Source organism: Octopus sinensis, linkage group LG17, assembly GCF_006345805.1.
Source record: "Octopus sinensis linkage group LG17, ASM634580v1, whole genome shotgun sequence".
Taxonomy (NCBI): domain Eukaryota; kingdom Metazoa; phylum Mollusca; class Cephalopoda; order Octopoda; family Octopodidae; genus Octopus; species Octopus sinensis.
In genome coordinates, this window is record NC_043013.1 from 17937669 (window position 1) to 17962666 (window position 24998).

General features: G+C 37.8%; 1 protein-coding gene across 2 annotated transcripts; it reads right to left on the reverse strand.

Annotated features, from left to right (window-relative positions):
• Positions 1 to 6774: 6774 nt before the first annotated feature.
• Positions 6775 to 23303, reverse strand: LOC115220962 (ERI1 exoribonuclease 2-like). Of its 2 annotated transcripts, XM_036510414.1 has the most exons (9): positions 23087 to 23303; positions 21793 to 21863; positions 20608 to 20688; positions 18852 to 18979; positions 16849 to 16993; positions 15887 to 15987; positions 14403 to 14484; positions 13264 to 13352; positions 6775 to 8685 (listed from the first exon to the last, which is right to left on the reverse strand). In XM_036510414.1, exons 1-9 carry the CDS (start codon positions 23110 to 23112, stop codon positions 7240 to 7242), a joined length of 2169 nt encoding a protein of 722 aa, XP_036366307.1. In that variant the 5' UTR covers positions 23113 to 23303; the 3' UTR covers positions 6775 to 7239. The 2 variants fall into 2 exon arrangements, with proteins under 2 accessions (XP_036366307.1, XP_036366308.1); XM_036510415.1 differs by lacking the exon at positions 20608 to 20688.
• Between the last annotated feature and the right edge of the window lie 1695 nt (positions 23304 to 24998).

A 24998-nucleotide genomic window follows, 5' to 3' on the forward strand; every position in this document is an offset into this window, starting at 1 on the left:
GACAGAAACTGAATGAAGCCCGTTGTATGCATGATAGTTATAAATGAGTGTCACTGTCTTGAAAGCAACATCCCTCATCTCCAATCTTCCATGAAAACATGTCTGGTCATGGGAAATATCACCAGGCAAACAGCTGAATGTTGGTGACAGGAATGGTATAATGGTCATAGAAAATCTGCCTCAACAAATTCCATCCACCCTATGTGAACAAAGAAAAATGGATGTTAAGACAATGATGATGATATATATATATATATATATATATATATGTGTGTGTGTGTGTATTTATATATTCGCCATGCTGGACCACTGAAATCTACAAGTTTTTTCTCTCTGTTTATTTTCTCTTATTCCTTTCTGTTGAAGAGCATAGGCTCAAAACATAAAAAACTTTTTCATTTTCCTGAGTGTCAAACTAATACACTTGCTTGTTGTTCATACATCTGTCTTCATCTTTGTTTTTCTATAAATTTCAACTTTATATATATATATATATATATATATATATATATATATCTTCTTTCAGTTTCTATTTACCAAATCTACTCCACAAGGTTTTGCTCAGCGCAAGACTACTAAAAGACTCTCATGGTGCTGTGTAGTGGGATTGAACCCAAAACCATGTGGTTGGGAAGTGAACTTTTCAAACATATAGCCATGCCTTTGTATATCATCATCGCCATCATTTAGCATCTGTTTCCAATGCTGCTTCAAATTGGACAGTCTCTGAGGATCTGACAAGTTCCAGTATCTGTAGTTAATGCCCTTCTTAATGCCGGCACTTTTGTATTGAGTGTATTTCATACACGGGCAGCATAAATCAGAACAATCATCATTGTTTTAATGTCCAGTTCTCCAAGCTTGCATGTGTCAGATGATGTTTATTAAGGCAAATTTTTCTACAGCTTGATGCCTTTCCTATCATCAACCCTCACCTGTTTCCAAGTAAGATAAAATTTCCCCATTGCCAGGCATGTTTTCACTGAACACTAGAAATGCAAAACAGTTTTATGGCAGTAACACTCATTTACAAGTATTATTTGATGTCAAAACAAGGACACACAAACACAAACACACACACACACACTATGGGGTCCTTTTATTTTCTGTCATTGAAACATGCTCACATGGTTTTAACTTCCGTGACTTCTGTAGAAGACATTTACCCAAAGCAGCCAAACTCAACCCGAAATCATGTGTTTGGGAAGTAAATCTCTTAAACGTACAACCATGCTTGTATCTAGGTCTTGTAAATTTCTCAATGTTCAAATCAGATCAAGTCTTCTGAGAAATGCATAATGAAAAACAGAGCAAAAATAAATTTGGTAAATATTCTGTTTTTTGGCACCAATGTGTTATACTTTTCAGATGTTCAAAGAAAGATCTGTATGATCTATATGTTGGTCAGTTTGTAAAGAAACCATATATATATCACCGTGATTGACCAGGCTATCAGATGTTGCTACACATTGCTGGTCACAATGCACTTCACACTGTTTTAGCCTTCAAATGACGCCACCCCCCCTGGCTCAGCAAGCAGGCCAACATATATATATATATATATATATATAGCATTAAGAAGGACATCCAGCTGTAGAAAGCATGCCAAGACATATAATGGAACCTAGTGTGATTCCTGGCCTTGTTAGCTCCTGACAAACCATCCAACCCATGGCAGCATGGAAAACAGACATTAAATAATAATGATGATGATGCTGATGATATAACATTTGCACCAGTTCACTCTGTTAGAGGCACAGGCATGGCTGTGTGGTTGAAGAGTTTCATTCCCAACCATGTGTTTTCAGGTTCACTCCCACTTTGAAGCATATTGTGCAATGGTCTTCCGTTATAGCTCTGGGCCAACCAAAGCTTTGTGAGTGGAATTGAGAGATGGAAACTATAACAGAAATATGTTTGTGTGTGTTTCTATCTCACTGACATTTCCTGGTAGTTGTAAACAAACATTGTTACACAAGCAATGTTTATTTCCAATCTTCTGTGAAAACATGTCTGGTCATTGTGCTGTTCCTGTTCAAAGGATTAGGAGAATATTACTTTGCATAGAAAAAGTGGAGGAATGGCAACATAAAGTGCATCTGGCGGTAGAAAATCTGCCTCAATGTGTTTGACCCATTGGCTTGCATCACTTTAACCCACTTCATTTAATCACCCACCCAGTCTCCCATTAACAAGTAGCTGCCTACCACTGTCTCTCTTCCATTACTATCTCCCCTACTACCCTATTTGCTTTGTCAACATACCCATATTCCTCCTTTAGTTCACCCTCACAGTTGCATTTGCACTGAAGGAACAGGGAAACCTGGAGAAGAGAAAACTTTTGTCTTACAAGGACTAAACAACCTCTCAAGTGCTAGTGTCATGGTAAAAGGTAGTCCTGTACACCTTGTAAAGTTTTTGGTGAATGAAAGGGAGGATATTTTAATTTTGCTAAGGACACGACAAGTTCTTTAGTGCTGGTGTCATGGTAAAATGTAGCCTGAATACTCTGCAATATGGTTGTGGTCAGGAAGGGCACCCAGCCATAGAAACCACGTCAAATGAAACGTACAAGTGAGGCATGGTCCCCAAACTATGAGGATAGTACCTCCAAATAGGAGCTGACAACTCACCCAAGCCATGCCAGCATGCAAAGTGGATGTAAAAGGATGATGATGTGCAATCTGACATGGAAAAAAATCGAATCCTTAATCTATTATTTCACATTTAGCACTTGTTTTTTAACAGAAGGGTTGGTTGGGTACCATTGTTGGCCTTAATCTGGTTCTCAGGTGCTCATAAGAAATCTTATGAGGAAGAATCATCTGAGCCTATAATCACCTTTAAGTATTATTTTTGTAATACGCGCAGGCATAGCTATGTGGTTCAAAATTTTACTTTCCAACCACAGTTTCAAAATCAGTCTCACTGCATGACACTTTGCATATATGGGTGTCTTTACTGTCTTTGACACTGCTTGAGCAGCAGTGACATTTGTTTATCTTCCACTGTTTGGCAGTTTGACATGTGAATTCTTGAGATGAAATAGATATAATTTTAGTGGCTAGGAGTACTATAATAGAATAGGGAGGTAAACTTTGGACCCAGTCAGACAGGAAAGATTCAATTGATATAAAAACGGGGTCTTGCAACTCAGTACAAGTAACAGATATAGTAAGAATATACTTATATTGCAAATTAATTCTTGGTTCCTGAACTCAGTGGGTGGGTGGGGTTTATATAGTGACGACATTATTTACAGTACAAAAAAGTAGTAATGTAGAAATAGAAAGATGTAAGACAGAACTTTTTAAGAATTTTGGATAAGAAATAGAAACAGGAAAAAAATCAGAGTTGTAAAATTCCTGGACATAAAGCTTAGCCTCAACGATGGAAAGTTCAAACTGTTCCATAAGCCAAACAAAAACTTAAAATATGTGAACCACAGATCTAACCATCCAGAACATATACTATGAAGCTTCCTGAGAAGCATGTATAATAGAATATCCAGGCTATCCGTGGACAAATGGATATTCAACATGCATGCTGAATATCACATCGCAGCACTAGCTAGGGCAGGACATAAGGATAGAATAGTATATGTACAGAATAGGACAGAGAAGGCTTAATACCCAGGGAGTGTTATTAATATTAGAGATAATCCTGTAAATAACCACAGAATACCAGAACCTAGAAAAACAGTAAATATAATAGGGACCAAAATGGAACCACAACATTAAGAAGGATATAAAACAGAACTCATGAAGTAGCAGACAAGGGTAGAAAGAAAGGGACCAGAAAGAAATAGTAAAAAGACAGTAGAAAGAGATAAAATTACAGTAGCAAACCCAATAGATATATTAAAAGAAATGGGAACATAAGTGATAAAATTATTTGGTTTAACCCAGTTTTCAATTCTCAAATAGAACCCAAAATAGGTCAGGAATTCTTCTCAGAGTTAGATAGGCGCTCCCCCAAATCTTCCAAATATCACAAAATCAGGCATAATGTAAAATTAGTATATGTGATCTCTCACAATCTAGAATACTATCTTCTTTATCTTTTACTTGTTTCAGTCATTTGACTGCGGCCATGCTGGAGCACCACCTTTAGTCGAGCAAATCGACCCCAGGACTTATTCTTTGTAAGCCCAGTACTTATTCTATCAGTCTCTTTTTTGCCGAACCACTAAGTGACGGGGACATAAACACACCAGCATTGGTTGTCAAGCAATGCTAGGGGGACAAACACAGACACACAAACACACACGCATACATATATACGACAGGCTTCTTTCAGTTTCCGTCTACCAAATCCACTCACAAGGCATTGGTCGGCCTGGGGCTATAGCAGAAGACACTTGCCCAAGATGCCACGCAGTGGGACTGAACCCGGAACCATGTGGTTGGTTAGCAAGCTACTTACCACACAGCCACTCCTGTGCCTATATACACAAACTAAATAACATAAAACTCAGTAGGGGGGGGGGCTATGGAAAAACCACAGCTCATAACATAATAAACAGTGATGGAATGGTTGCAAATAGGAATAAAAGCTCATCAACAACAAAAACAGGTCCTAACAATGCCATACGCTGCCTGTCAAATTATTAGGCAGTTCAGTTTTTTTGCAATAACAGAATATTTATTCATTCGAATCTAGATATTTTCCCACTACATAATAACACCCATCTACATGTACTGTACCAAAATAAATCTGATTCACAAATACATAAAGAAACAATGGCCATTTTTGTTAATAGGCATAATTTTTACCGTCCTAAATTTTTAGGTAGGTCTAATAAAAATGCTAATTATGCAAAAACAAACATTTATTTAATGCGACAATTAATTTTTTTTTAACAACAAATATAATCATAACTGACTTTATAATGAACATAATGATATGTTTGAATGGAAATAATAGAAGAAATATGATGTCATAAAGTTCTTAATGATGGATGTATGATCCTCCACATGTGAGAATGTCCCTGACACGTTTATCCATTGAATTTGTCAAGGTAACTACTTCATCTGGTGTGATACTGTCAGCAGCATCTGCAATAGCTTCCCGAGAGCTGCCGTCCATCTTGATATATCTTCCTCTTCAGAACACCCCTTAGATTTTCAACCAGGTTTAAGTTGGGTGAACACGCTGGCCACTTCATCAAACGGTGCCCAGGGAAGCCTAATTGCTGTAGGTATCCCAGAGATGTCATAGCTGCGTGGGAAGGTGCATTATCTTGCAGGAATACCAGTGTTCTCTTTAATGAAACTTTCTGCTACTTCAACCATGGCTTAAAATTGTCCTCCAAAAAGGCATCATAGGCATTAGATGTCATCTTAATTCCATTTGTTCACGAGTATAGGCGTCCAAAACTATGGTACAAATTCTTTTCGCTAGATTATAAGGTATATTCATTTTTATGTGTTTGGGGTAGCATGAGCTGAATAATAGGTATTGTTTAGAATCTGTGGGTTTATAGAAGATGTCTGTTTCAATGTGGTTATTGACTATTTTAATTAGGATGTCAAGAAAAGGGAGTTGTTTACTGCTGTGCTCCATGGTGAATTGTATGTTGCTATTAATATTGTTAAGCATTATTTTGAAATCGAGGAGTTTGTCCATGCTGTCTTTCCAAAGTATAAAGCAATCATCCAAATACCTCTTCCAGTTCTCCTTTAAATAGCAATGAAATGAGGTGCCATATTTTTGTAGTGATGATTGATATAACTTAAGCTCTAGGTAACCCATTACAAGGTTCGCAATCACTGGAGCAGCTCAGGTTCCCATTGCAATTCCACATTTTTGTTGAGAGTAAACTGAATAGTTGTTCAGTAGGATGAATTTGAGTGCTGCAGTTATGAACCTGTGATCTTTTCTGGGTATTTTTCTAGCCAGAAGGTTATTGCTTCTATACCATAGTCATGTGGGATATTGGTGTACAAATTCACCACATCAAATGATACTAACAGGGTTCCTTCCTTTATTCTCTTCGGGAGGTGGTTCAGCATGTCTAAGTCATCCTTGATGGGGCTTTTTATATATTTTAGAAACGGTATGAGTAAGATGTCGAGGAAGTTGCTCAAACGGTGGGCTTGACAAGCAGGTCCAGCAATGATGGGTCTCAGTTTGAGGTCAGTGGGGGGAGGAACATTAATGAATAGCTTTACAAATATGTAGATTTTTGTGTATTTTAGGTAATCCGTAGAATAGACTAGGTCTATTTAAAATTGGATAGTCTATTTCATGTTTAGTGAGACCCTTTCCATGTATTTGAAGTAAGGAGGATAAGTTTTTAAGTGTCTTCTGTGGGTTGTATTGTTCTATCTTCTCATAGTAAATATTATTTTCCAACATGGAAATTTTTGTAGTACTCTGTGTCCATCACCACTACCGCACTTCCTTTGTCGGCTTCTTTAATGGTCAGGTTTATATAATTTTTTAACTTGATTAGGTCTTTCTATTCATTGCATTGAGGTTGGATTTAATTTGTTGTTTTTGTAGGGTACTAAAAGGAAAACTAGTAATGTGTTCACAAAAAGCATCAAGTGCTTTATTTCTGCCTTTTGTAGGACAGTATTCACTTTTGTTTTTTACTATTGAGTCATCTTCGCTCATATATATATATATATATATATATCAATATCAGTGTAGGGCCTCACAGAGGCAACGTGGCTGAGTTCCTTTCGAGTGTTGGGCCTCACAAGACTTTTGGCATTATGTTGTGCTTGAGAAGAAAGCCCATCAAGCTGAGCAAAATCACAGTTGTGGCAGATAAACGTGTCATGCAAATGGCACCCATGCTGGTGGCATGTTAAAGCACCCATTACACTCTTGGAGTGGTTGGTGTTAGGAAGGGCATCCAGGCATAGAAAATCATGCCAAATCAGACTGTAGTCTCATGCAGCCTTCTAACTTAGCAGCAACGGTCAAACCGTCCAACCCATGGAGAACAGACATTAAATGATGATGATGATATCATTGAGTAAGTGTTAGTATTTAATATATGCAAATGTATTCTTTGAACAATGAATAAATATATTATTTATAGAGAAATAAATTATTATTGTAGATACAAAGAGGTTAAGAGAGAGAGAGAAAAGTTTAAAAAATTAAAATAAAATGCATTAATATTAAACACATACACAGTGTATATCTGAGTGAAAACCAGTAGCAGACATGATGCTTTAAAAAAATATATGTTCATCCCCACCTTCACTTCCACATGTTGACAGTTTATTTGTAGGGAATAAGCTGACATGGTCGTATTGTCTGTTTTGTGAACTTAGGTGTTTGTGATGTCTCACCAGTGGAAAGATTGGCAGTTTTGGCAAACGAAAGATTTCGTGTAGTTGAAGATATGTTGAGAGAACGGTTGGAAACAGAGGAAGAAGAAAATGGTGAAGAACGAAATGAAGAATGGAGAGACACTGGTGATTCCCATTGGAAAAAATTACAAGGTTCAACTGGGTTCCCACTTTTCCTTTTACTTTTTGATCTTGTCTTCAAGGGGCAAGTGTAAAAATGCCGTCCCATATTGAGACCTGGCTTTTGGCAGAGGCGCAACATTGAGCGGCAACCACATTTACATAAAGGTGGTGTGGCTTTCATTGATTTACTGAGTGAACAGTCTTTATTTACATTTGGTGTGATATTTCTTGAACTTTTATTCAATGACGTATCACAGACATTAGGAATTACTGTCATATTGGTGATTTCCTTAATGGCGAAATTTGTGAATTTTTTATTTGAATATTTGAAAGTTAGTGGCGTCTCGAAAGGTTTGATTGAAGTTAAGTTGGAGCATGAAGAATTTGCTTTTGTTTGTAATTTGACTTCTTGATTATTTGAGGAGTGTTCTCGTGAATTATTTGTCCTTTTGTTAATATTCTTGCAATTTTCTGGAACTTTAGAAGAATTCCAGTCTCGTTTTGAATTGTTCAAATCAATATAAACAGGAAAGTTTTTGCTTTTTTCTGAGAAACATGATGAATATTTTATTCCAGTAAATCCATTTGAGGAAGAGCTAGATGCTCCACCATTTAAGGAAGTATTAGATGCCACACTCTTTGAAGAAGAGCTTGAAACTTCAACAGTTGAGGTAGAGTCTGATGTCACAAAAGAGGAAAAGCTACATGTTCCCCTCTTTGAGGAAGAGCTTAATGCCCCATCATCTAAGGAAGTGCTAGATGCAACAAAAGTTGAGGTAAAACCATTACTTTTATTGAGACCTAAATTGCTTCTGCCAAGACTAACATTACTTTTGTCGGAACCTGGATTTCTTTTGGAGAGATCTATATATTTTGCATATGATCCAGTTCCTGACGATGATGATAGGTTATTTATGAAAGATTTTGCAGGAACAGTAGGCACATGCTTAGTAAATTCCTGAAATTGGGCTCTGGGTGTGTTAAATTGTGGCTTGTTCTGATGTAAAGTATTAACAATGTGAAACTTATCCAAAGAAGAAGCTTCCATAACAGGCAAAGGCTGTTTAAAAATATCATCTTTGCTGTTGCTATTATTACAATTCTTGTTGTTGTTGTTATTATTATTATTATTATTATTATTACCACCACCAGAGATCTTAGTTTGTGCAGTATGTAGTGTGACAGTCTTTTGCTTTTCTTTGGTTAGAGTAAAACTGTTGATATTTTTATTTGGCACTGAGGACTTTGGATTCTGAAATGGTAAAAGATAATCGGTATAAATCAAAACAAGTCATACATGAAACAATATTTCTAGCAGTAGATATTTTCTGAGAAATTAGACTCCAACTCCAGGAACCAAAAATAATATATTCATCCCAATATAGACATACATACTGATAAACACACTAACATTGATACATACACCAATGATAATATTAATACAAATCATCATCATCGTTTAACGTCCGTTTTCCATGCTAGCATGGGTTGGACGGTTCAACTGGGGTCTGGGAAGCCAGGAGGCTGCACCAGGCCCAGTCTGATCTGGCAGTGTTTCTACAGCTGGATGCTCTTCCTAACGCCAACCACTCCGAGAGTGTAGTGGGTGCTTTTTATGTGCCACCTGCACAGGTGCCAGACGAGGCTGGCAAACGGCCACAATCGGATGGTGCTTTTTACGTGCCACCGGCACGGGGGCCAGACGATAATATTAATACAAATACATACTAAAATTTATTTCAAATTTTGGCACAAGGCCAGCAATTTTATGGAGGTGGGCAAGTCAATTATATTGACTCCTATATACTTGACTAATACTTTATTGACCACGGTAGGATTTGAACTCAAAGCAGAATCAGAAGAACTGCGGCTAAGCATTTTACTCAATGTGCTAATGATTCAGCTAGCTTGCTGCCTTCATACATACTAATATTAATACCAATATTTACATTAATATTAATACATCATCATTAAAATCCGTTTTCCAATACATACCTACAATATGCAGTTGATACATTTCACTTGCAATATTTTCTTCATCTTCTAGCACAACAGATACAAGCCTATATATCTCTATCTATATAATATTTTATATATATAGATAAATGATAGAAAATGGGACGAATGACATTCTTTATTTAAAATCACTACAATTGTTTCAACATATTTTTACACCTTTAGTACATTGAGGAGGTGTTGTGTAATCATTATCATACATCCAAGGTGTAAAATGCACCTCCTCAAGTGATTGTTTAAGATAAGTTCTTTGTTAGATCCTCATCATTTCACAAAAGCTAATATCATAGAGTGAAATGACGAAAGGATCTAATGAAGGAGTTATTTAAACAATCACCTGAGGAGGCACATTTTAAACCTTGAATGTATGATAATGATTACACAACATTATATACTGTAAAAATATGTTGAAACAATTGTAGTGATTTTAAATAAAGAATGTAATTCATCCCATTTTCTATCATTTATCTATTTATATAATCTCTATGGAATTCCTGATGTATATTAAGTAGCATTCTACAGGGTTTTTACCTGAACTTTATTTAACTATATATATATATATATATGTGTGTGTGTAGAGAGAGAGAGAGAGAGAGAAAACAAACATTGACTGACTGAAATATTGTATAAAAGCAACCAATGACAGTCTTCAGTGATACAAACATCATTGAACATAATAATTGTTTTGTTCACATCAGTACAATATCACACATTAGGGGAAAGGACAGAATCAATTAAATTAAACTCAGCATATTACTGGTACTTATTAGGGCTTTCCTCTGCCAGAATATGAAGGAAACACAACACCACAAAGGAAAGGTTCCAACAGCTTCTGCTGCCATTGTCTTCCCCTAGATATTTCTCTGGTGAACCAGTTTGTGATGTCTGTTGTTTTTTCCCAATCAATTTCAAGCAAACATCAAAATACACTTAAAATGAGTTAGCTGCTGATCATAAACAGACCCACGACCTAACACAATGTCCAATAATTCATTTGCGATCAGTAAAATACCTCACAATATTTGCTTTTTTCTTTGTTTACCCTCTCTCTCTCTCCCTTTTTAATGATCCCTTACTCATACTTACCAAAAAAATATAATAAAGGGTTTGTTTAGTTCTACTTTAGTATGAGAGCCAGTTTGTTTTATATATACATATGGGTGCCTTTAAATGTTCCAACTGAAGAGGGCATTTGTTATCTCAGTGCCCTGGTTTTCATATGACCTCCATTCTAACGGGAAAATGAATCACAAAATGTTATTTAGACAAATGGAATTGTTTCATGGAATGCAAAAACCACACACAAAAAAGTCAATATTTCTTTATTGAGAACAATTTCCTGTTTCCTCTCAAGTTAACACAGACTAGAAATAGGACAATTTCAGGTGAGTGATGGTTCTACAAATTACTAGAACAACGGGTTATATAGCTGGATGAAATATGATAAGCTTGTTCAACCAGGACTGACCTAGGGTTAAACAACTAAGCTTTATAAAATTCTAAACCTACTATTATTACTACTACTACGTGAACGGTTTAACCAGGGCTGGTAAGCTGGAAGGCTGTACCAGACTCCTGTCTGATTTGGCATGGTTTTCTACAGCTGGATTCCCTACCTAATGCCATCCACTCCTAGAGTCTAATGGGTGCTTTTACGTGCCATTTGCGTGACACCAGTATCTGCCATGATTGTGATTTTGCTTGGCTTGATGGGTCTTCTTCTCAAGCACAACATAATGCCAAAGGTCTTGGTCATTGCTTCCGTGAGGCCCAACACTTGAAAGGAACTCAGCCACTTTGCCTCCGTGAGGCCCAACGCTTGAATGGTGCTCCTTATGTGACACCAACATCAGCTATGGCTATGATTTCACTTGGCTTGACGGGTCTTCTCAAGCGCAACATACTGTCAAAGGTCTGTCACTAGTCATTGCTTCTGTGAGGCTCAAAGTTGGAAGATCATGCTTCACCACTTCTTCCTGGGTCTACCTCTTCCACAGATTCCTGGCCACAGTTAGAGATCAGCACTTCTTTACACAGCTGTTCTCGTCCACATGCATCACATGACTATACCAGTGCAGTCGTCTCTCTTGCACAGCACATTTGATGCCTCTTATGCCTAACTTTTCTCTCAAGATGCTTACACTCTGTCGAACATGCACACTGACATTGCACATCCAGCGAAGCATACCGGCTTCATTTCTTTCAAGCCTACGCAGGTCCTTGGCTGTCACAGCTCATGTTTCACTGCCATCTAGCATAGGTGTAATATCAAAATGCAATAACAACTGACAACAAAATGAAAAAAGTACTTTGTTAATCAGCATTAAGTTCTCTTTGGCATAATAACATTTATTAATTCTAAAATGTGTGTGAGAGAGATAGATAAATAGATAGATAGAAAGAGAGAGAGGAGTAGGTCAATAATAGTGCAGGTACTTGTTTCACTCTGTACTGTAGCTAAGTGAAGGGATGTGGTTTAGTAGTTATGGTAATCGCCTCAAGTTCATGAGGTTGTGAGTTCAATTCCTGGTGGCACATTGTGTTCTTGAGCAAGACATTTTATTTCATGCTACACCAGTCCACTCAGCTGGCAAAAATGAGTTGTACGTGCATTTCAAAGGGCCAGCCATGTAACATTCTGTGTCACACTGAATCTCCCTGAGGAAAACATTAAGGGCACATGTGTCTGTACCCTTAAGGTGGTGAGCTGGCAGAAACGCTAGCACGCCGGGCGAAATGCTTAGGGGTATTTCGTCTGCCATTACATTGAGAGTTCAAATTCCGCCGAGGTCAACTTTGCCTTTCATCCTTTCGGGGTCGATAAATTAAGTACCAGTTATGCACTGGGGTCGATGTAATCGACTTAATCCCTTAGTATATCCTTGTTTGTCCCCTCTATGTTTAGCCCCTTGTGGGCAATAAAGAAATAGGTACATGTGACTGTAGTGTGCTCAGCCACTTGCACAATAATTTCATGAGCAGGCCGTTCCGTTGATTGGATCAACTGGAACCATTGTAATCCACGGAGTTCCAGGGTCACTAGCTTAAAGGTTTTTTTTATTTGTCAAACAAATCAACCCCAGTACTTATTCATTTATAAGTTTGGTACTTATTCTATCAGACTCTTTTGCTGAACCACTAAGTTATGGGAACATAAACAAACCAACGCCTGTTGTTAAGCAGTGTAATGCACGGACAAATGCAGACACACGTGTTTATATATATGACAAGCTTCCACGTAGTATCATCATCATTTAACGTCCGTTTTCCATGCTAGCATGGGTTGGACAGTTCGACCGGGGTCTGGTAAGCCATGGAGGCTGCACCAGGATCCAGTCTGATCTGGCAGTATTTCTACAGTTGGATGCCCTTCCTAACACCAACCACTCCATGAGTGTAGTGGGTGCTTTTGATGTTCCACTGGCATAGGGGCCAGAGCAGGCTGGCAAACGGCCACGATCTTTGGTGCTTTTACGTGTCACCGACACGGACGCCACCCAGGTGGCGCTGGCATTTGCCAAGTTCGGATGGTGCTTTTTATGTGTCACCAGCACGGGTGTCTTAACTACAATTTCCATTTGAATTTCCATCTACCATATTCATTCATGAGGCATTGGTCAGCCCTGGGCTATGGGAGGAGACACTAGTCCAAGGTGATGTGCAGTAGGACTGAAACTGAAACCGTGTGGTTGCAAACCGAGCTTCTTAACCACCCAGCCATGCCTGTGCCTATAATAGAGAAAAGATAAAAAAAAAAAAGAACAGTGACATCTATCAGTATTTAATGTATCTTGAAAAATTATTTTAAATATACCTCTGACAGAGTTTTAGTTATTTTCATTAAGCATCCATCTTGGATCATTTTCCAGGCCAGACATGCTGTATTTCTGGCATCATCCAAACCTTAACAAATAAGACAACAGAAAGATGATGGTGGTGGTGGTGGTGGTGTGCTTGTATTAACTTAACTATGATTTTCTATGGTAAATTTATGAAGTTGTACATAGATATTGTTATGAAGGAGAGAATAAGTTATGTTTGTATTAACTTAACTATGATTTTCTACAGTAAATTTGTGAAGTTGTTTAGTTTTCTGTGCAATAATTACATAATATTGTTTAGCCTTTTGTGAAATCACTCTGTAATATTGCATCATGTTAGAGTGTCACAGAAAATTCCAGAATTATGTCATGTGATAAATGACATGTCTCACATGGTCAGATGATGTATGGTGGGAGGAGGGGGGCTTACCAAGCAGCCAGAAAGCTGATTGGTTAAGAATAAAGTTCTAGAAGTTTTGAAGACACCTAGCTGTGCATGACTTCTTCTTCTTCTTCTCAGGGCAAGCTGGCTTTCTGGGCTAGTCTCTGGTCTTTCTGCTGCTAACTTTTGCTGGTGGAGCTGTGTTGACACAGAAGGGAGGCCACGTTTTGCAACAGTATATCATGTCTCAGGTAAGAAAGGATTTCAGCAGAAATACCTTTGATCATAGGTTTACTTGATCAGACCTGATCAGGTGATAAACAAGGACTCCTACATGGTTTCTGACCCTATAGAAATAGCAGCTGAATGTCATCCAAATCTCATCTTACTGCCTTTAAATAAAAGAGTTTTGACACTGTTGGAATATTTTTAATCACAGGCCAACAGGTTCAGAGTTGCTAAACAACACCAACAATGAGGAAGTTTCATCATGGTCACTTCACACTGTAAGAGATAGCAGCTAAATCTTCCTTAAATCACAGTTTACTATTAAAAAAAACAACAAAAAAAAAACAAAAAACAGGAAGTCTCACATACACTATGTCTAAGTAAAAGGCAGGACGATTAGAACATCTTTGATCCAAGCTCTAGAAGAATGAGACTGATTGTTCGTTAAACAACAAGAATGGCCTACATTAAAAGTGTGTGGAAGCATATTTCAAAGGATAAATTTGTAGAGGAATGCTTCACCTGAGTGTTGTCGTCCTTGGAATGAAATACCGAGTTCTTGGAGAGCACCATTTAAACCATTAGGTTTTCTGCTGTAGAAATTCTGAAAATGAATATTTCAAAAGTGAAAGATTTTTTTTAAAGAAAAGCAAAGGAAGGAACAGATCCTTGACTTGGTGCAACAAAGAGTTTACCAGTGGTTTGTTTCATTGAACTGTGTGCTCATTGGTTTGGAGTGTAAGTGACTGAGTATTCCACAGACATGTGTACTGTCAGGTAGAATTAGCATAACACTATGTGACAAGGTTGTATATGCATGTGTGTGTGTGTGTGTTTATGTATGCATGTATTTATATATTTCTATTCAAAAGCTGAATTATTCTTCAGCCCATTAGAACAAATAGTTTCTCCATAAATGGTTCTTCAGGCAATGATTTGAAAGAATTTATCCCTAGGTATCATTATTACTAACCTTTCTTGTGTATCTGCCACATATGAAGAATTTAAAAGACTACATGTATTACAAGTAAAATATGAAGGATATATTGTTCTCCTCATGGGCTTTTAGCAATTCTAAGGACAAATGTGAACTTAGATTGACGCCAATCAAAACTTTTTTTCCTTCCAGTTTTTTCAGATAAGGTAAGGCTATGGTTGTAAACCAGTCACTGAAACTTTCAAGATCAAACCAGCCCGACTTACTTCTGTTGTATCAGTCACCTTTTGGCCCACCGAGTGTCCACAAAATCTATGATCAAAAGGTATTCCAGCTGAAACCATCTCATCTCTTTTGTATATCTAGGACTGTATTATCCAATGCATCACCCAACTTTTTAAGAGAGTAAGATGTCATTTAAGGGCAATTTGGCTGCTTTTTCTTACAGATCCAGAACTGTATAGAGTCATCTTTGACTCATAGAACCATGATGTACTCCAAATCCATCCTGCCAACAAGGGAAACTTCTATACAGCCACTCGACCTGCTAGAAATAGCAACCAAATCTCCTTCAAAGTACACTCTACTGTTGCAGTTCTTTTAACCACCAACATTTACAATTAACATGTACATATAGGCATAGGAATGGTTTTGTGGTGAGTAGCTTGCTTATCAACCACGTGGTTCTGGGTTCAGTCCCACTGCGTGGCACCTTGGGCAAGTGTCTTCTACTATATAGCCTTGGGCTGACCAAAGCCTTGTGAGTGGATTTGGTAGATGGAAACTGAAAGAAGCCCGTCATATACACACATATATATATATACATACATGTATATGTTTGTCCTCCCAACATCGCTTGACAACCGATACTGGTGTGTTTACGTCCCTGTAACTTAGCGGTTCAGCAAAAGAGACCGATAGAATAAGTACTAGGCATGCAAAGAATAAGTCCTGGGGTCAATTTGCTAAAGGCGGTGCTCCAGCATGGCTACAGTCAACTGACTGAAACAGGTAAAACAGTAATAGTGTGGTGGGGAAGGTGTGGCATTAAAACCAATAAATGTTTTACCTTATATGTGGCCCTCAGATCAATCCATTGGTTCAATTCCACTGGTTTCCACAGCTGTTTACGGCGACATTCATTTCTCAGACACAATGATAGATCCCAATCTACAAAAGATAAATACAGAAACTGTCACTGCTGTTGTTGTTTAGCCCTAGGCCATTAGCCAGTGGAATGTAAAAGGCACCTGTGCCAGTGATACATAAAAGACACCAGCACACTCTGTGGAGTGGTTGGCATTAGGAAGAGCCTGCAGCTGTAGAACCCAGGCTAAAACAGACTGGAGCCTGTCTGTTTTGCAGCTCTCTGGCTTACCAGTCAAACCATCTAACCCATGCCAGCATAGAAAACAGATGTTAAATGATGATGATAATGATGATGTATGTGAGTTGAGAAAAGTTAAGATATTCTTGAAGATATGTGCTCAGGAGCAAAAGATCAGTATAGTTGTCTTGCTTTTTGATACCAACCTATTTGAAACTGCCCTTGGTTCAATAAGACAACCTTCCCATTTTAACCCTTTCATTACTGTATTTATTTTGAGATGCTCTGTGGTTCTTTCACTTAATTTTAAATGTAACAAAGAATTTAGTAAAATAACAGGTATCATTCAGCTAGTGTTAGGAACATAAATTATGACTAAGGTTTGGTGGAGATTTTAATTCATAACTTATGAAAACAAGACATTTGTACTACAGAGCCAGAGGCAGTTTCAGCTGGGGTTGGTAACGAAAAGGTTAAAGGGATCTAAATTAAAACCTTTCATCAAAAGTTAATGTTAATTTATGCTCTAATCACCAGCTTAATAATGACAAAAATATTTTAGTAAATTCTTCTGTATTTTCAAAATTAATTGAAAGAAATGAAGTGCATTTCAATAGAGATTTGATAACAAAATGGTTAAGGGTGAAAAAAGGTGAGAAAAATGAAGACATCCAAAAAAAAAAAAAAAGAAAAACAGAATTTACCTGACCAGGTAACAAAGGTAGTAAGGCCACTTTGGTCTTCTTGAATTGGAGAAAATTTGATTCCTTTTTCTCGACTAAGTTTCTTAAGCCAATCCTTAAATATTTTCAGGCACAATCTCAATGGAACTCCATTATCAACTTGATGCTGGAAGCAAACCATTTTAAAGTAATTCTTAGTATCTGATCAATCAGAAAGCTTCTATTCTACATAATCCCATAACCTGTTCAATGTAACACCCAAACTTTAAATAGTTCTGTATATAAAAATATGTCTATAATCACACATAACATCATCATCATATGACAAGTAACATTTTACTGTATAAAAGGTTATAAGGTAACCTCATTAGTGTTGGTGCCATGATAAAAAGTTGACACTTTGTAAAGTGGTTGATGAACAAGTGAAGACAACATGGAGTTAAAAAGACGTTTTAGTGGTGTCGAGGGCAAGACCACCTCTCTAGTACTGGGGCTATGATACATTTACCTCGAGTTGGCTTTGATCTAGTAGGTCTATAATTAAAGGCACCCGGCCATGACAGCCCTGTCTTATATTCAGATATAGTGTAAATAAAAACAGTGGATCAATAGAATTGTTAGAGCATCAGACGAATTCTTGTAATATTTGTTCCAACATTTTACATTCTGAGTCCAAATCCTGCAAAGATCTACATTGCCTTTCATCCTTTTGGGGCCAACAATATATAATACCAGCTCAGGGTGGTTGGACTAGCATTAGAACATTGGACAAAATACGTTGTGGTATTTACATCCCTAATTTATTGGTAATCATACTAATGTCAAGCTATATGGACACTGGACTTTCTTTTGGACAATATTGGTGGTGGGAGGAAGCAATGAGCTGGCAGAATCATTAGCACACCAGCTAAAATGCTTAGTGACATTTTGGTCATCCTTATGTCCTGAGTTCAAAATCCACTGGGGTCGACTTTGCCTTTCATCCATCCTTTCAGGGTCAATAAAATAAGTACCAGTTGAGCAACTTTGCTCCTACTCCAAAAATGCTGGCCTTGTACCAAAATCTAGAACCAGTATTAGTGGTGGAGGCATTAACTGCATGGGAAGTTGTTTGTCTTCCAAAAAAAAAAAATACCTTACCCAGTCCATGGTTTCTAAGGTACAAATACATGGTCAAACCCTGACTTATAGGGGCCTCTAATGTAAATAGACTACACACAATGTAGCCTTCTTTTTTTCAAAATAGAAAGATATGTTGAGGGAATTTTGGATATTATTTTGGATCAGGTAAGTGATCACATAGAGGTGGTTGCACTGGCTTGTCTACCTTAAATATGTCACCAGTGTTTAATCCCAGGTCAACTCATATTAATTAGACCTATAATAAAGAATGTTCCAATTGTGACCATCCTGTCTTTTTTCCAGATTTAGTACAGCTAGAAATACATTATCCATTGCATTTTTTCTTCAAACACACTCGGGTGTGGCTTGATAGAGACTTAGCTGCTTTTCTAACAGGCCCATGTCAACATGTCATCATCATCAACGTTTAACGTCCGTTTTCCGTGCTAGCACGGGTTGGACGGTTCGACCGGGGTCGGTCTGGGAAACCGGGAGGCTGCACCAGGCTCAGTCTGATCTGGCAGTGTTTCTACAGCTGGATGCCCTTCCTAACGCCAACCACTCTGTAAGTGTAGTGGGTGCTTTTTACGTGCCACCAGCACAGATGCCCGGGGAGGCTGGCAACGGCCACGATCGGTTGGTGCTTTATACGTGCCACCGGCACAGGTGCCAAAAACAGAATAGATGAGTATTGCATGGCAATGAAACAGATTATGAGGGAAAAATCAATCAATACACAGCACACACTTTATTCACTTCAAGATCATGGCTCACTCTTTTGTTACTCAGAGTTTCTTGGTATTTGTTTTCTCTTACCTGAGCAATTTCACAGAGTAAGAACTTAATCATCACCTTCAAATAAAGGGAACACACACACACATAACGAAAAAACATACACTCACTTGTGAAATTCCAGTTAATTCTTGACAAAATTTACTTAGAGTGGGACATTCTTCAGGCATAACATATTGTTGGAATTCAGCAACAATTATTCCTGTAGAAGTATTGAGTAGCACGGCAGGAAATTCAACTGAAATTGATCAGAAAATAGAAGTTAGAATTTGTCTTCAAGTTGTACTCTCTCTACTCCCTAATTTAGATTGGTTATTGTGTTTCCTGTTCCTGTGCCATGACTAAAATGGCACTTGTAAGCACAAACAATGTCAAGTTCTGGTTTCAGGGCTTATCAACTGGTCCCATCTTGGAGATGTGTGTGTGCGTACACACACACACACACACACACACACAATCATAATTTTAATGCTCCCTTTTCCAATCTTGCATGGGCCAACTGGAATCTGTTGAGGCAGATTTTCTACAGACAGATGCCCTTCCTATTACAAATCCTCAACTATTTTCTAGTTAGGTAATATTTCTCCACAGGCAAAGTGGTAAGGTTGTTAGTGAGCTAGGCAAAATGCTTAGTGATATTTCACCCATCCTTTACATTCTGAGATCAAATTCTGCCGAGGTCGACTTTGCCTTTCATCCTTTAGGGGTTGATAAAATAAGTGGGCCCATTGTAGATACGAAGGGGGTTGCGAGGACGGTTAATAGTGACAATTAAATAGAAAACGTGTGTGGCAGTATATAGTGTGTGTGATTATTTAGTGCTTATTGAAGTGTGTCAATCTTGAGCAGGATTTGAAATGGTTAATCGAAGCAGCTGTTGTTTACATCACAGTTTTGTCAATCAAAATAACCCATGGTACCAGAACATCCAGACATTATTCACATGTAACAGTGAGAGGTAAGTCTTACTTTGATTTTTTGTAACCCTAGAGATTCTGCTCACACATTCGCAGGAAACAAGGCAAAGGGCAGACTTTAGATCGTGTAGGTGTATTTTTACCCACTCCGATGTTTACACATGGCCAGTTATACGTCGCTATGAGTAGAGCAATGGACTCCAGTAATTTGAAAATCAGTGTTGACCAAACAGAAGATATTGTCTACAAAGAAGTTTTATAAACGTATTGATATTATTGAAAGGAATATGATAATTTAAATAAGGAAATTTGTGAACTTTGAATGTATAAGAATATAAACAAGTGTAAAATAGTGTAAACAACTAAAATAAAAGTATACCGAAATAACATATTTTCTAAATACTTTTTATGTAGTGGTCGAAGGAAGCTCGGGCTTTCATTAGGAGTGGTCCACATAACCATTCATAATACAGAGGCTGGGAGCTTATTTCAGTTCAGGAGTGAATCATCATCACATGTCACTTAGTCGCAAACGCATGTCAAACAGCTGCAATAGAATGCTGTATCACCAATAATAATGTGATTTCTCTAAGACATCACCCAGTAATCTATGAAGTCCATTTACACATTTCTCAATACATACTGCTGTTATGACTTTCCTCCCTCATTTTATGCCTCCTTCATAGATGGGTAGATTTGCTGATGATAATAATGTCAATGCTTTTAATGAAGTGATTTTCATAGAAGTGCAAACATAAGCGACATACACACACATATGAATGTGTACACTCAGGCACACAAACACACAAGTTATGCTCAGTCTCTGCTCTCACTTTCTTGTCCTCTCTATACCTAAATCCATCATGCCACCACTCTACCGCGACTATCTAAATAAACCATTTCTTTTCAACATTTCCAAACATATTCTGACAGAGAAATTCTCTCTTACTGATTTCTTGTGGCTTCAGTTTCGTGTCACTCCAGCATGTTGATTCAAAATCCATCACTATCAGATAATCGAAGGTTTGTTCTGAAATTAACAGAAAAAAAGTCCGGATGGTGAGTGGATGCCAGAATTGGTAGATCACTGGACTAAAACAATTTGTAGAATTTAGTTTATCTCTTTATGTTCTGGGATCAAACTTCTCAGAACAAAATAATCAAAATATCTTTTATCATGAAACAGAGTTTTGTTGAAGGTGATCTCTCTCTCTTTGCAAAAATAATTGTCAAAGAAGAGAAAGGGCAGAGGTAATGCAAGGTTGAGAGGAATCTTCAGTCATGCTAGAAACAACTTGTGGCAGTGACTCTAGTGCCAGTGGCACATTAAGATGTATGCAGTTTATGCAGTAGGTGCTTGGAGACAGAAGAGCATTTATCTGTTAAAATCATGCCTCTCCACAATGGAAAAAAAAATGGAGACAATGTAAGGGTTGGGTTACACTGCTGGCAATGACCTCTGTAGTGTAACAAACATGGCTGCTCTCTTCTGTTTTAGTGCATCATCATCATCATCATTGTTTAACATCCGGTTTCCATGCTAGCATGGGTTGGACGAATGACTGAGGGCTGGCGAACCAGATGGCTGCACCAGGCTTCAATCTTGATCTGGCAGAGTTTCTACATCTGGATGCCCTTCCTAATGCCAACCACTCCAGGAGTGTAGTGGGTGCTTTTTACATGTCACCGGCACGAGGCCAGTCAGGTGGCATTGGCAACGACCCCGCTCGAATCTTTTACACATGCCACCAGCACAGGTGCCAGTAAGGCGATGCTGGTAACAATCATGCTCGAATGGTGTCTTTTACGTGTCACCAGCACGGAGGCCAGATAGCCGCTCTGGCAACGATCACACACGGATGGTGTCTTTTACGTGCCACCGGCATGGATGCCAGATAGCCGCTCTGGCAACGATCACGCTTGGATGGTGCTCTTAATAACCTACTAGCATGGAGCTCAAGTGCCAGTAAGGCGACGCTGGTAACGATCACGCTGAAATGGTGCCTTTTAAGTGCCACTGGCACTGCAGTAGATAAAAAAATGGACCGCAGATGCTGTGAGAATTGTCCAATTCATACCAGCATAAAAACGCAAATGTTAAATGCTGATGAATCAAATAATCTCATATACTTACTTATTTTATGCCGTTTCACCTTTTTGTTTGCTGGGGATGTTAGAAGACGTTTTCGAAGGAAGCCAAGCTCTCTAAAAGTGAAAGAAATAAGAAAAGAAATGTATTAACATCGTTGTCAAAGATGAAAATAATAATGATGAGCTAACTGTACGCAATGTGCAGGTGCACTACAGCTTGTCAAAAAAAATGAAATAAAAGAGAGGGAACAGAAAGCAATAACAGGAAAAAGTGGTGAGGTTAGACATCACAATGTTGTGCCTCACAGAAGAGAAAATGACAGACTCAACTTAGACGATTGGCAAAATGCTGTACAATAGGCTGTTGGAGTAGCAGAATATTTGGTAGGGCAGCAAAGAAAATATGTTGTGATATCTCATATGTGCGACAGACAATATTTATCTTGCTAGAGCTATTTTTAATCTGTAATTTAATATATATGTATCCCTTCAGGTAGATGGCCCTGCTCGATCTGTAGAAAAGGTGTAGGTAGAAGCTCCATAAGATGTATCCGGGTGTAAGCTATGGACACATTAGAGGTGCAGAAATATCAAATAACTGGGAAAATAGATTTTGGGTGTGGCAAATCATCAGGGGCAATAAACAACTGAAAATGTGCAGAAAACAGCTTCCGTCACATGCCAGGGGGGAAACTAGGAGTAGTTGATAGCTTCCGTTACCTAGGTGACTAAGTCAGTAGCAGGGGGTGAATGCTCTGAGAGTGTAGCTGCTAGAATAAGAATAGCCTAAGCAAAGTTCAGAGAGCTCCTACCTCTGCTGGTGACAAAGGGCCTCTTGCTCAGAGTAAAAGGTAGACTATGATTGTGTGTGATACATATGTATCATACAGCAGAGTAAAAGGTAGCCACTTACTTCGCTTAAGCAGCTAATTAAAAAAAAAAACACGAACTACCACTGAGAAAAACATCACACATGGTTCTTTTCCGAGAATTCGTTAAAATTTCCCATTATTTTACAATAATCCTTTGAAATAGTTAAGGAAGTATATCAACGTCTGGTGCTGTCTTGAATTTTGGAAATATTCAATGATTCTTCGGTTTCACGTACTACAAGAGAAGTCATTCTGTGGTGTTAAAGAAGGGCGCCAGGTATTCCACCGACCACTTCAAATAATCCGAAACATTTTGAACGATGGAATATGCCATTTCAATTATAAAATACCATAATTACACATAATTCAGAATCTTAAGTAAATAAATGTCTTTACTTAAAATAGTGATCATTATTAATCCTTAGTTTAACCAGAAGATCAAAAACTTATTTTTGCAATAGTTACCTGGCTAATTCTTTGGTACTTTTCATTGTTTATGTTCCAGTAACGTTTAAAGGATTCAAAATTTTCCGCGCCAGAATCCAGCAGAGTTTAATTACTTACGAGTTACTTCCCTTCTATTTAATGCTTGAATTCAACCTGGTGTTGATTTCTGACTGTCTAAATTACGTATCTTCATGACAGACACCTGATCGAATATCTGTTGGGTTTCCCTTCCGTCTAAAATTGGTACTTTTTGGTTAAAAAATTTGGTTATATATGGATGGAGGAATCTTTCTGGACTCATGAGTCTCGTGTCTGGTTCCATAGTGGAATTATAACAAAAGTTGTGTATCGTGCACTTACTAACAAAAATTTAGTTATCTCCCCAAGTTTTGCCAGAAATATCTGTAATTTTGGTTATCTCCTTCAACTAAAAAATTGTTTAAACCTCAAAAAAAAAAAAAAAAATGAAAAATTATTAAACAAGAAAAGTGAAAGGGGAACTTTTCCTTTTGAACGGCACATGTCAACACAATTTCTAGTTAACTAAACACTTTTAAACTTCGTATACTGGTAGAATGTGTTCATAAAACATCATTTTTTCTTGGCTTTATTGAGAAAATTCTATATGTTGTAACATATTTCCACTTTAATTTCAAGCATTTCGATAATTTTAACCAATCACTGGCGTCCATTTAGCTAAATAACATTCCGTGCTGTATGAATATGTCCCTCGTTTAAGAAACAGATTGGGTTTATTTACATTTGCGAAGAAAAAAAGATACACTTCCCCCATGCTATACGTACACTCACATATATACATGCATGCATACATACACACACATATACCTATATATACGAGGTCACGTACGTACATACATACATATATACACACTTCTTGTTCTCTCACATACATGCATACACAACGACTGTCCACTTGAGATCAAGGAAGATCCTCATTGACCATTAAGAACATTGTGCACTCAAACAAATTTATACTTTGCCCTTGTGGCTCTGCTGGTAATTAAAGAGTCCAACTCTTGGTAAACATACAGGTCTTCAGATATTGTAGACCAAGCCTTCCCCATGTACTACACTGGCGGTGCGTTTTCGAACAGTTTGCTTAAATTTTCCATGAAGAATGCATGCCTTTTCGAAATCGCTCACTCCTTTTATTTGTTTCCTCCATTGGTGGCGATGATAAGAATTGCTTTCCCAATTGATCCCTCATATTCCACAATCCTTAAATCGTAGTCTTGGTTTCTGCTGGGGACAATTTCCATAAACAACTTCACCTTATGAGCCTCCGATCAAATCAACGTAATCAGTGCTTGGGCACCTCAATGTCCAGGACGTTAGCACCCCCTTCAAGACCTCTGTGTCTAGAGCCGCAAGGACCAGCCAACATTCAGAATGTATCTAATGGAGGCGTTCAACGACCCTGACATGATGTCCGTAAATGGTTGTCTCTCATGTGTAAAGGAGCGACATCAGTACATGCACGGTACACAACTTTTGTTATAATTCCACTATGGGACCAGACACGAGAGTCAAGAGTCCAGAAAGATTCCTCCATCCATATATAAATACACACATAAATAATGATAGTTATTCCAAAAATCGGTAAAATCAACCGACGCTTCTTGTCAACTTACTTTTACAGTTTAATTAGTGATACGAGCTTAGTTGATAATTAACTTTATTTTTTAATCATTCATGACACTAAATATATTTAAGTAAGAAGAATAAAGTCTCTACACAGTCAGTCGTTCTGCTAGAAATAGTAACTAAATCTTTAAATCATACACAGCCATTTTCATGAAAGACTCACGATAATGTAATCTGAGATACACTGCTAGAGAAAAAAAAGACTAAGAAACAAAAAAAACAAACTGCTGGTCATATGTGGAACGCCTTTAATCATAAATATGCT

What these genes read in the sequence shown, in the direction of transcription:
- LOC115220962 (XM_036510414.1), bottom strand. Translation starts at nt 23,112, where the DNA reads ATGAAAAGTACCAAAGAATTAGCCAG. An exon ending in CCAAGGACGACAACACTCAG is followed by an intron (nt 13,353 to 14,402) that starts GTGAAGCATTCC and finishes TTATTTGTTAAG; the next exon opens with GTTTGGATGATGCCAGAAAT. An exon ending in TAACTAAAACTCTGTCAGAG is followed by an intron (nt 8,686 to 13,263) that starts GTATATTTAAAA and finishes TTACCATTTCAG; the next exon opens with AATCCAAAGTCCTCAGTGCC.